This window comes from Protopterus annectens, chromosome 16.part0 (genome assembly GCF_019279795.1).
Source record: "Protopterus annectens isolate FY-2018-M chromosome 16.part0, PAN1.0, whole genome shotgun sequence".
NCBI classification, from domain to species: Eukaryota; Metazoa; Chordata; order Ceratodontiformes; family Protopteridae; genus Protopterus; species Protopterus annectens.
This window is the reverse complement of record NC_056750.1, coordinates 560,103,066-560,116,621: the sequence shown is the minus strand read 5'-3', so window position 1 is coordinate 560,116,621 and position 13,556 is coordinate 560,103,066. Positions and strand designations below refer to the sequence as shown.

At 41.1% G+C, this 13,556-nt stretch overlaps 1 protein-coding gene across 2 annotated transcripts in view; it reads right to left on the bottom strand.

Annotated features, from left to right (window-relative positions):
* The window catches only part of HMCN2 (hemicentin 2), a 2,554,053-nt gene that overhangs the window by 1,017,627 nt on the left and 1,522,870 nt on the right, over positions 1 to 13,556 (bottom strand). For both annotated transcript variants that reach the window (XM_044058392.1, XM_044058391.1), the window contains exon 46: positions 11,203 to 11,370. In XM_044058392.1, the coding sequence (XP_043914327.1) occupies positions 11,203 to 11,370 (168 nt within the window). The remainder of the gene's footprint in view (positions 1 to 11,202; positions 11,371 to 13,556) is intronic.

Below are 13,556 nucleotides of genomic sequence, written 5' to 3'. Positions count from 1 at the left end.
AATATCTAATTTGCACCATGTACCTAAGAAATTACACCTGCTCTCCAACATGAAATGTAACTGTAAATTGTTCTTTACTAATATTGTATCTGTATCTAAAGGTACCTTGTACCTAAGAAATTACGCCTGCTCTTGAACATGAAATGTAATTGCAAATTGTTCTTCTTTACTAATATTGTATCTGTATCTAAACTATGTAATGTAGAGCTTTTCTCCCCGGGGCCTCCACTGAAAATGGGCTCCCTGAGCCCAGTGGACCACCTCAGTCATCAAACCAGAAATAAATAAATAAATACATTTACAGAAGACTTACTTATACTCCTGAAAAAAGCATGCATGTCATTGTCTTGAAAGTCTAATTTCTGAAGTCCTGGTATATATTTAAAACTAAGTCAGCAAGGTGATATCTATAAGATGACATGATTTGCGAAGCATGCAGAGTGGAATGGTCAGCAGGGAATATACAGAGATGGAGTTGTTTGGTAGGCAGGTGATGATTATAGTTTCAGAACTGCATTAATCTCATCAAAGTTGTGTGATACACAAGTAAACAAATGATGCCATTGTGTACAAAACATTAAGGCACACAATGATGCCACTGATAACTTGTCATCTAGCACACATGCTTACACTTATCAAAGGTATCAGAACTTGTCAGAGATTTGGATTGCATGGCTAAAAAGGCCCTTGTGGTAGTTAGCCTAATAAATACCTATGAACCTTGTTTCTGAAATAGCAGGAAATATTATATGCATAACTTGCATATATTCTGCAATATCATAAAACTACCATACATTATGTCCTACATTATTGGAAAGCTCTCATACTAATGAACAGTTTTTCTACAGATATCTTGGGTCTATCTTGCACACTTACAGAGATACAACTCTTTCTTTGATCATAACACTATTAATTTTAGGCAAATAATTTTCTTGCACAAATCTGCAATATAAAGATAGTATCTACACTATCTACACTAATGTAGAGCCTATTGTCTACCAAAGGGATTTAATATTTTCATTTTTCGTAATTTACATCAGTTATCAGATATTATAAATCTCATTAAGTGTATTTTCAACACAGGATTTTGGAGAAAAGTTGTCAAGAAGCAAACCATTTCCTGCATTAGAAGACCTCAGAATATACGTCTCAACTGTCCCCAGTTTTCAAAGGCATCCCTGATTTTGGCTCAAAATTTAGCTCTGTACCTCCTAAGCCCTCAGAAAATTGGTGATTTTGGAAGCAAAGGTGGTGGATTATACTTAAACAAATAACAACAATAATTAGAGTTGCAGATTTCTATTACATTAAAAATGCATGTTAATTCACATTTTCTTATTGTGTCAACATCTCCATTTAATAGTACTATATTTGTAAAAAGTGTCCCTGATCATCCCTGATTATTTCTGTATTTGTCCTGGATTCTGATGGTAATCAAATGAGAGCTGTTCCTCAGGAAGTAAAAGGATTCATTAGCCTTCTGCTGCTCATGACTGAATTAGTTAAGGAAAGAAAAGGTGGTGTCAGAGTGAACACCAGATGGCTGCTAGTTATATTCCTTCCTTCTCTCAAATCCCAAGTAACAAATTCTTGCTTGCTTCTATTTTACAACTCCTTACTAGTATCTAGCAATTCGTTATCCTACTGCATCTAACTACCTATCCTCAATCCTACTAGAGAAGAAGAAGAAAAAAAATATATACTTTTGACATTACTACCTTTGATTGAAATACTTTTGATCAGTCTGTTTACCTCTGTAATCTTTATGCAATCTATGTGTGTACATTAATCTTTGTGTAATCTGTATGAGGAGCTTTTCTCCCCAGGACTCCATTGAAAATGGGTTCTTCAAGCCCAATGGACTATCCTGGTTAAACAACTGCAAATAAATAAATAAATAATAAATAATATGGGTCAAAACAACAACGTTGTCACACTTTCAGTTTTGCACTATGCATTTAATGTCAGTCATATAAGCGTCAACTGATGCTTGGACCCATTGATTTCCTAGTAAAAAGTAAATGCCTTATGTTTGACAAATTCCTCTCTCACTCAAAAGCATGCTTTAAAAATATAATTTAGCACAGAAATCCTTCCTCAAATATCATCTGCAAGGTAGAAAGTGTTCAATACGTTTACAGCCTCTTCCCCTGACCATTTTCAGCAAATCCACTAGCAGTAAGAAAGCTGTTGGTGGTTGTAATGAATTCATCGTGAGTAAACGATTACAGAAATGAAGACGAAGCACACTGGTGGTCCAGCAGGGTGAAAACGGAAATAAATAAATACAGGTGATAGAGTGACATTCATGACTTTAAGTAATGAAAAAGTCACAGACATTGCAAAAACAAGAGTTTTATGTTGTTTTCCATTATGACTGAGAGCACAGAAGCTTCACTGACCGAACACATGCTAGAAAAGCAGGACGGGAATTTACGTAGAGAGGAACAACATATGATGTTTCCTGGTGCAAGACCAAGTGAAAGTATAATACAAATACTTCTTATTCTGACACAATTATTAATATTCATAAATACTGTTCATTGACCGCTCTTGTGCTCACTTTCCTCACTTGTCTAGAGGAAAAGAGTTTTTTATTCAGGCATGTCCAAGGGTCAGCTCCTAGTGTTCTCTCCTGTCTATCTGATGAATCTGGGCATCTTGAGGCAATGTAGCAATTGCCTCATGTACACAGACAACACTCCCCTCTTACCACCAACACTACAACCTGTGAGAGATGCACTTATCTAGCCAAACTGGAGGTAAAGCGCTCTCAATTCAAGACTGAACTTGACCGTCAAGAGGAGAAGGTAAACACTTGCACCACGCCACACATCACATAGTCCCACTAAACCTACACTACCAAAATCCACGCATAGAAACACAAAAATATTCGCGGAGGCTCCCAATAATAATCTGCTCAAGCAAGAGACCTCCAAAACAGAAACGCAATCAACCTCCATCCCCCAACACAACCCAAATGACACATAGCCCACAGACTCAGTGTGCCACTCAACCACAGCCCATAAGGCAAAACAACATACCCAACACACTAGACATAGGTGACTACATAGTCAGGCACACTCAAGGAGAAGGTTACTGTCAGCTGCCTGTTGGGTGCCAGGATCCGCCACATAACCCATGCACTCAGGTCACTCCACAAATACAAATATGACTCTGTCATTGTCTATGTTGGTGTGAACGACCTGAGATGTACCTCCCTGGACTACATGAAAAGAGACATGATAGAACCTTCTGATCTTGTAGCCCAGGCAGGAATGACCCTAGCCCTGAGTAGCATCCTGCCATCGCCCAGAGTGATACCGCAGTAGAAGGACAAAATGATTGACTTCAACAATTGGCTAAGGTTCTGATGTCATTCTAAGGGGGATCCAGCATCTGTCTGTCTGGGATGACATAGTCGACAGACCACGATGCTTTGCCAGAGATGGCCTGCACCTGTCACCCCTGGGATTCCGGATACTGGCTAAGGCTCTTGCCACCACTATAGTGCCTTTTTAGGCAAGGTTCAAATGACAAATTCACCACTGTAACAGGAACAGGCAAGCAAAAACTGAGGGTAATGCTACTCAATGCTAATGAAGTCTAAATGTCAAAATGCACTCCCTCGAGGCACTCCTTAAAATGGAGAACATCAATATCTGTGCAGTGACTGTGACCTGGTTCAAGGCTCCAGAGTGCACCCATGCATTACCAGGCTATAACTCATACCAGACTTTTCGGCCATCTAACCTGGACCGGAACACCAAAGGCGGAGGTGTGTCCATATTCATTAAGGATATCCACACCTCCAAGCTAGTTGCTCAGCAGAATGCATCTGAGGTTATCCAAGTGGAATTAACTCTGGGCAAAATTGCAATACAAATTGTAGCTTGCTACAGATCCCCCACCATGCCCCAGGATTCCCACTCCTATTTTCTTGATATACTGGTAAATATTAGGGTTCAACCAAACACCCTAATAATGGGCGATTTCAACTACCCCACCATTAACTGGGAAAACTACTCAAGTACCAACTCCTTCGCTCAACACATTCTGGAATTCATAAATTCCAATGCCCTGATCAACTAATCCACACCCCCTTCCAGGGGCAACACTATCCTAGACCTAGTCATTACCAACATGAGTGACCAGTGTTCCACACCTGAAGTCATCTCCTCGTTGGTCCGATCCAACCATAAGCTAATCACCCTTAATATTCACATCCCACCCCCACCCCCCATTAAGGAAACCACGGTAAAAAATGTCTCCATATCCAACTTCATGCTTCTTAAGACAGAAGTGGCGAACGTCATGACACCCATGCAGATGGATGATACAGTTACAACTGCTGAAAACTACACAAATGCACTCTATAAGCACTTACACGAATGCATGGATCATGCTATCCCAAACAGAACCAAGATGCTATCCTCCAAAAAAAGGAAGCCAATCTGGTGGGCCTCTGCCAAAAATGAACTCTACAACAGAAGGAAGAAACTGTTGCCAAAGAGAGTAAAATCCCATGAGTGGAGGGGTTCCCTGGTCAGTCTCAGTAAGAAGCTAAGATCCCTTATAAGATTCTCCAAAGCTAGCTACAAAAACAAAATCGCCACTGATTCTAAGGACAACCACAAAGCATTCTATAGCTATGTCAGGAATCTCAAAAGCAACATCCAGATCTGCTCTTACAACACAACGGCACGAAAATTACAGAACCAACTGATATTGCCAACATCCTGGCAGATAGGTTTAGTGCTAACTTTACCCCCCTCTCACCCCTAAAGGGCCCATATCTATACAGGAAGAATGCAGATTCCCTGTAATCACAACTATGCAGGTAAAAGCTGCACTCTCTACAGCCAAAAACAATGCATCTATGGGACCAGACAACATCCCAGGCTGCGTTTTACACGAACTTCAGAACGAACTGGCTCCGCACCTAAGCACCATGTTCAATCATAGCCTCACATCAGGCTTTGTGCCTACTGAATGGAGCACAGCAACAGTTATCCCACTCCAGAAAAGAGGAAGACACCACTGATCCCTGGAACTATCTTCCCTATTAGCCTGACAAGCCTGGACTGTAATGCCATGGAATGTATCATCATGGAACTCATAAACAAGGACATTGGTAACTTCCAAACTCTGGAATCCACCCAGTTTGGGTTTGTGAAAGGCAGATCATGCCTCCTGAACCTGATCGACTTCTTTGAGGCAGTCACCAAAGCTGTAGACGAGGGTAAGGTGGCTCTCACAGCCTATCTTGACCTCGCCAAGACTTTCAACACCATCCCCCATTCTGGAATTATATATAAACTCACTAAACTAGGTATAAATCCTTACATCACAAGATGGGTTGCCAACTGGTTCAATGACAGAACCCACACTGTAAAAATTGCAGACTCCAAATCTGACTTCAAACCAGTGACAAGTTGAGTACCACAGGGTTCAGTCCTGGGACATCTCCTGTTTGGTATCTACTTCTCTGAAGTACAGGCTAACACAGAAGGCCTTTGGCTAATGAAGTTCGCAGATGACTGCAAACTAGGAGCCATAGTCGAGTCCCCAAATGATGTGGACATCCTACAGAAGGGGCCTCACTGAGAGAGATTCCTGTTGTCAGAGCAATGGCGTCAAGCTCACTGCCAAAAAGTGCATTGTCATCCCCTTTGGTAAAAACTCTGTACCCGTGAACTATCAGATAGGCGGCAGTCTACTTACTGCCAAATGTGTGATAAGAGGCCTTGGGACCCATGTGGACAGTAGTTTCTCTTTTGATAATCACATTGTCACAGTAGTCAGGAAATCCTTCTACATGGCACACCTCATCACAAAAGGGTTCTCATCCAGGAAAAAAAGAGGTCATTGTTCTCCTCTACTCAACACTCATTAGACCCATTATAGAGTACAATGCCCCTTTTGGAATGTACCTCACAAGACACCTGCAGCAGCTGGAAAGGCCACAGAAGTACTTCACAAATAGGATTACTGGCCTCAAATAGATGCCCTACACTGACCGTCTCAAAAAACTCCAGCTTTACTCCATAGCATATCGCCTACTCCGTGGTGATCTCTGTCTAACATATAAAGCTATGTCAAACCCAGAGCTGTTGGACATACTGCACCTAAAGAAATCCCAATCCCTCCGAGCTACACACTTGAAGGACCTAAACCTTGTAACCACAATAAACAGGACATGCTGGAGGGATAAATTCCTGTCCTAGAGACTTCCCATACTCTGGAACAAGCTACCCATCTATGTCAAGCAAAGTTCTTCATTAGCACTCTTGATGAGTGGATGGGAAATAGGAAATACACCCCAGGGATCACTTCTGTGGCTCTGCTCGACAGGGGCACAGGAAAATAGCTTTCTTGGGTGGCGTAAGCCAGGGAACCTTGCTGGCTAGGCTTACTTAGGCCCTTGGGCCAATAGTCTAGTAACAACCTATGAACCTAAGTGTGCTCTATTCAATTTGGCAAAGTTGCACTCAACTGTAGTGTGGTTCTCATATGTGTAGTTAGCATGCTGCTGGATTCCATTCAAGCTTTCCTAAAACATCTCTGAATCACTTACTCTGCTGTTTTAGTAATGGCAGATAGGTGTTCTATTAAGTAGCCTTGTAGTAGTGCTGAGCTCTGCAGCTGGAACCTGCTCATTTAAGGAAACTGCATTCCCTGCTGAAATGAATGGGTGCAACAAATCAGTATCAGTAAGAAGCCCATGTGCTCTTCATGGAAGTTGCATAATATGACCATCTCTGAATCACCACTCAGAGCAACTTCCTTATTAGTGATCCTATCTGTGATGCATATAGGCTTAATTTACTGTTTGCACAGCTTACAATGAGGTTTTACTGACAGTGAAAAATGCACAGCAAAGATTATGTTTTACACCAAATGTTTACGAACACCTCACCATGTCATATATGCAGTTAAAGTAATGATTATAGATTATCAGGTACAGTTAGATAAAGAAGCTCAGCTTACACTCAGAAATCTTGAAACGTTACACTTCACGACACATTGGTGAAGGTAAGGCATCTCTTGACACTCTACTACCATTGCATCTAGCTGTTTTAAGGTACATACTTCTTGTCTTGCTTGACAAAGCAGACACCCAAGCAACCGCTACCCCAAAACAAAACACGTGCAACACATATCTCACAAAGCCAGTGTGCCTAACAGTCACAGCCCTTAAGACTAAACAACACACCTGATACACTTGTAATAGGTGACTCTATCGTCAGGCACACTGACGTCCTGCTCACCAGGCTGAACAAGGAGAGTGTCACTGTGAGCAGCCTGTCGGGTGCTAGGATCCGCCACATAACACAAGCACTCAGGTCACTCCAAGGCAAGTACAAATATGACTCAGTCATTGTCCATGCTGGTGTGAATGACCTGAGATGTACCTCCCTGGACTACATGAAAAGAGACATAAAGGAGCTCTCTGAGCATGTAGCCCAGGCCGGTATGACCCTGACCTTGAGTAGCATCTTACCCTCACCAAGAATGATGCCACAATATGAAGACAAGATGATCAATTTCAACAATTGGCTTAAGTACTGGTGTCATTCAAAGGGGATCAATGCCTGTCAGCTTGGGATGATATGCTCGACAAGCCACGATGCTTCACTAGGGACGGCTTGCACCTGTCCCCCTGGGCTTTCGGATATTGGCAAAGGCTCTTGCTACCCCCATAGTGCCTTTTTTAGGCAAGGCTCAAAAGACAAACCCACCTCCATAGGTATCACAAGGGATAAGAAACTAAGAGTAATGCTACTCAACGCCAGAAGTCTAAACCTCAAGATGCATGCACTCGAAACTCTCCTTAGCATGGAGAACATCGATATCTGTGCAGTAACAGAAACCTGGTTCAGGGCTCCCGAGAGCACCCCAGCACTACGAGGGTATACCTCATACCATGCTTTTCGGCCCCAAAACTTGGACCGAACCACAAAAGGAGGGGGACTATCGATATTCATCAAAGATACCCATACCTCCAGGTTGGTGGCAAAGCACGAAGCATCAGAGACTATCAGAGACTATCTATGTGCAACTAACAGTGGGTAAAACTGCCTTCCAGTTTATAGCCTGCTACAGACCACCCTCCCAAACCCAGGAACCCCACTCGGCCTTCCTGAGAACACTGGAAAATATGAAGGTCTCTCCAAACACCATTATATTGGGTGACTTCAACTACCCAAACATAGACTGGGAGCATTACTCTAGCTCCAACACCCTAGCCCAAAGGTTCCTAGAATTTATAAACTCAAATGCTATGGAACAACTTGTTACCACTCCCACAAGAGGGGAAAACATACTGGACCTGATCATCACCAACATGGGGACTCTATGCTCCAGACCAGAAGTGTATCACTCAATGGTAAGATCAGACCATAAACTAATCTCACTGGATATTCACATCCCGACCCCACCCCCTGCCCAGAAAACCACAGAGAAAAACTTCTCTAATGCAAATTTCACACTCCTCAAAACCGAGGTGGAATCCTTCAAAGCCCCCGGGCCTGTGGAAAATATGGCCCAGACCGCAGAATCCTTTATAAACGCATTCTATGAACACCTTCAGGAATCCATGGATCATGTGATCCCAAATAAAACCAAGACCCGATCCTCCAAAGGCAGACGTCCTGTCTGGTGGACCCCAGCCATAAACAAACTATACAATAGAAGGAGGAAGCTACTAAATGATAGAGCAAAATCCCAAAAAGGGAAGGCATCACTGATCAGTATTAGCAAAAACTACGGGCACTCATAAAATTGTCTAAGGCCAGCTTTGAGAGAAAAATTGCACAGGACACTAAGGATAATCACAAGGCTTTCTTTAGTTATGTTAGGAACCTGGGTGGTAATTCCCAGATATACTCAGAATTAGCCCAAAATGACAAAAAATACACTGAACCCACAGACATTGCCAACATCCTAGCTGACAGGTTCAGCACAAACTTCTCCCCCCCCTCCCCACCAAAAGGGCAAATATCTATCCCAGAAGAGTGCTGCCCCCCTGACATCTCAGGTAAGAGCTGCCCTCTCCAAAGCAAAAAACACAGCATCAGTGGGACCAGACGGTGTCCCGGGCTGCGTCCTACATGAACTCCAAGAAGAGCTAAACCCAAACATAAAACTACTGTTCAATCTCAGCCTTACTACAGGATATGTGCCCAAAGAGTGGCGTACAGCAACAGTGGTCCCTCTCCATAAAGGTGGTGCCTCAACGGATCCTGGAAACTATCGCCCCATAAGCCTGACTAGCTTGGTCTGCAAAGCTATGGAAAGGATCATCATGGACCTCATAAATAAAGATATTGGGGACCTACAGACACTGGATCCTACCCAGTTCGGCTTTGTTAAGGGCAGAACCTGCCTCTTAAACCTGGTTGATTTCTTTGAAACAGTCACCAAGGCCATGGATGAGGGGAAGATGGTCCACACAGCCTACCTGGACCTCGCAAAAGCCTTCAATACAATACCCCACTCGGGCATTATAGATAAGCTCACCAGCTTAAATATAAACCCCTATGTCACTAGATGGATTGCAAACTGGCTCAAGGACAGAACCCACATGGTTAGAATTGCTGGAGCCATGACAGACTCCAAACCAGTTACAAGTGGTGTCCCACAAGGCTCAGTCCTGGGACCTCTCTTGTTCGGTATATATTTCTCGGAGGTACAGGCCAACACGGAAGGACTGTGGCTGACCAAGTTCGCAGATGACTGCAAACTGGGTGCCATAATCGACTCTCCAGCCGACACAAGCATCCTCCAAAAGGGCCTCATAGAAACAGACAACTGGTGCCAGAGCCATGGCCTCAAGCTAAATGCCCAAAAGTGTATAGTCCTCCCCTTTGGCAAACAAAGTGCCCACAAATTACCACATAGGTGGTAATCCATTAAGTACAGAAGAAGTAATTAGGGACCTGGGAACCCAAGTTGATAGCAATCTCTCATTTGACAACCACGTGGCCAAAGTGGTTAGAAAAACATTTTATATAGCCCACCTAATCATGAAGGGATTCACATCTAGATCAGGGGAGGTCATCGTGCCTCTTTACTCATCCCTCATCAGGCCCATAATTGAGTACAATGCCCCTTTTGGGATGTACGTTACCAGACACCTGCAGCAACTGGAAAGACCCCAAAAGTACCTCACCAAGAGGATCAAAGGGCTCAAACAGATGCCATATGCTGCCCGGTTAAAGAAACTCCAGCTCTACTCAGTGGCATACCGCCTGTTCATAGGCGATCTGTGCCTGACGTATAAAGCCATGTCCAACCCGGAATTAATGGACATGCTGCACCTCAGAAAATCCAAATCCCATCGAGCTACGCGCTCGAGAGACTTGAACCTCAGCACTGAAATAAATAGGACATGCTGGAGGGATAGATTCATAATCCAGAGGCTCCCTTCACTCTGGAATAAAATCCCAGTCCAGGTTAGGCAGAGTCCCTCATTGACTCTCTTCAAGAGGAATCTTGATGAGTGGATGGGAGATCATAGGTTTACCCCGGGTATCACTTCTGTGTCACTGTCAGACAGAGGCACAGTATACTAACCTCGAAAAAGGGCATAGCAAAATAAATTTAAAATGGGTGGCGAAAGCCAAACACATTCTGGCTAGGCTTATAAATGCCCTAGGGCAGATAGCCTAGTATGAACCTATGAACAAATTTATCAGTATATAGGATAGCTAAGCAGGAAAATTACAGAACAAGCTACTCAGTTAGGCATGTCACAGACTTATGGCTTTACAAGGGTATGGTCAAAATAAATCATCTGATTAAACATATCCAAAGTATTTGAAAGACATGATGAAGTCAAAGATAGCCTTTTGTGTAGATTTTATTGTAGGTATTAAGTTTATCTTCTGAGCTGGTCATGAGAGACCAGTGTAAAAATAATTTCTATACAGACAGCTAGTGAACTCCAACAAGTGAGCAAGGTAAAGCAAACTGCTCAGGTATGCATTATACACTAAATTAAAAGCCTCATCTTCTAAAGGAAGGTTTGATAAAAAAAAAATAATGAAACCAAGGTGCAATCTGCTAAGAAGCAAGCATGTTTTAAAAATCAAAGTGGTTCCTAGACAGCTCTGTACCCATTCTCTGGTACTTATCCATTCATGCACAACTATGCATTAAATATGAATATGTGAAAAAACTATTTCTATTAATATTTACCTGAAAGGAGCTGCAATTCTTCACTTGGTCTGATAGGTGATCCATTCCGAAACCAGTTTATGATAGGTGGTGGGTTCCCCGTAGCTTCACACATCAGGGTCAAGGGGCTGTGTAGAAGGGCTGTAACTATTTCTGGTGCATCTGAAACCCCAGTGAGGAAGGGGGGAACTAGACAAAAAGAAAACAATGGCTGAGAAAAAAATAACATTTTTATAGGGCAAAGTCATATCCCTTAATTGTATTTTGTAAAATTCTTGAACAACATGGATACATGAGAATGGCTTTAATAGTTATATAAGTCTAAGTCACTAGTTTAACATTACTACAGTTGGCATTAATTAACAGAACATGTGCCTTAGAAAGGGAGCTCAAAAAATAAGAAACCTTACTGGCTACTTAAAGTTTAAAAAGGGTTTATTAGCTTAAAGACTGAGACCATTAGCATGCAATACCACCTTCTTAAATGCACTGAACCCTTGTGCCTTCAGCAAATACATGTTTTTAATGAGACCACATTTGTTGATTGCTTAACATTTCAAATATTCTTATAGTAAAGTGATTAAAATTCTTTCAGTCTAACACGTTTCCTGTATTAGTTACACACTATCATGGCTCCTTATCCATCCGTTATGTTTTTTCAGCATTAATAGAAAACAATGGTGTTAACTTTAAGGAAGGTTTCCCAAAACATGAATTATTTTAATTCTCAGTCTAAGTTTGTGAGTACAGTTCTCACTTAACTATTAGATAAACTAAGTTTTCAGAATCAAATCTGTGTTTGTTCTTTATTTGAGTAAAAACATAAACTTGAGAGCACATTAAACACCATGAGGAATGGACTAGTTTCTTTGTAAGTGAAAATAAAAAGGTTAGCTTTGCTTGCACAGTGGAGTTGAAGTGACATGAGAATCGCAGTCACTGATAATTTCCACATTATGCATTGTCAATTTGCTTTCTGCTGCTGTTAAAACAACACAGATAGAGACCCTAGACACAAAAATGCAGACACACAGGAATGACATAAAACTCTAATGCCTCTGGCATAGAAATTATCTCAAGTCCAAATATCAAAAATAGGTTTTAATAATTAACACTTACAAACCAAATATATATATATCAGAACATATTTTAAACATAATAATAACCATCCAGGGCAATCAGTACTGGGTAATGCAAGACTGCTCAGAGGCAACAAGGCCAGACACCTACAGTATCAGGCATCACATCATCTCTGGATGTTCCAGTATTCACCAATACCAATAAACCCATCACATAAATATATACAGCTGTCACTAGCATTTCTAACATCAGGAGAGTGCATCTGTAGCTGTATCTATATATCTATATTGCTCTATATATATATATATATATATATATATATATATATATATATATATATATATATATTACATACACATACACAGACAGATATAGATATGCACGCTCACCTGAATGCGTATACAAAAATACAATTTGCAAAATCAAAAGCTCAATATACATATAGATATAGGGGTTCACGTATTAATTTCAAAATTACAAAATCCCGAAGTTCAATATATCGAATTTACAATCCCGAAATCTTGTAATCTTGAAATTAAGAAAAAAATAAAAAAAAAAAAAAGAAAAATACAGCAAAAACATGTTTTTTGCAGGGGTGCTGCTCCCCCCATACCCCCTGCAACTTAAATATACTAACTCCGAGATTACTCTACAGTGCAGAGAAAGGTAATGTTCCCATTCCGCACTGTATAGCAATCTGCATTACTATTCTCTGCACTGTAGAGCAATCTTGGAGTTAATGTATTTAAGTTGCAGGGGGTATGGGAGGTGCAGCCCCTCTGCATAAACATGTTTTTGCTGTGTTTTTATTTTTTTTATTTTTTTTTCTTAATTTTGAGATTGCAAGATCTCGGGATTGGAAGTTCGATATATTGAACTTCGAGATTTTGTAATTTTTAAATTAAGAAGTGGATCCATATATAGACATATAAACTTATTCATTATCCAAAAAAATGCTCTGCACTACAAAACTTATTACTACCCTACTGCCCAACAAGGGACCTCCATTCTAGTAAAAAAAAATGTTATTACTTACAAATAGGTCAATGTTGCAGGAGACTCACTCTACTCCCAGTGCATTGCTAAACTTTGGAATAGTTTTCCCACACAAATAAAAGACTCTGACAAACTTAGTAGTTTTAAACCAGTGCTTAAACAACATCTTAACCAATCTTGGTCCGACATGTTCATCACAAGGTTAAAATTTTGTGTTCACTGAATGATACTCTCCCAATACTCTCTCTAAACGTAATATTCTCAGCTTTTTACTGAAATGACAAAATAATTTTTATACA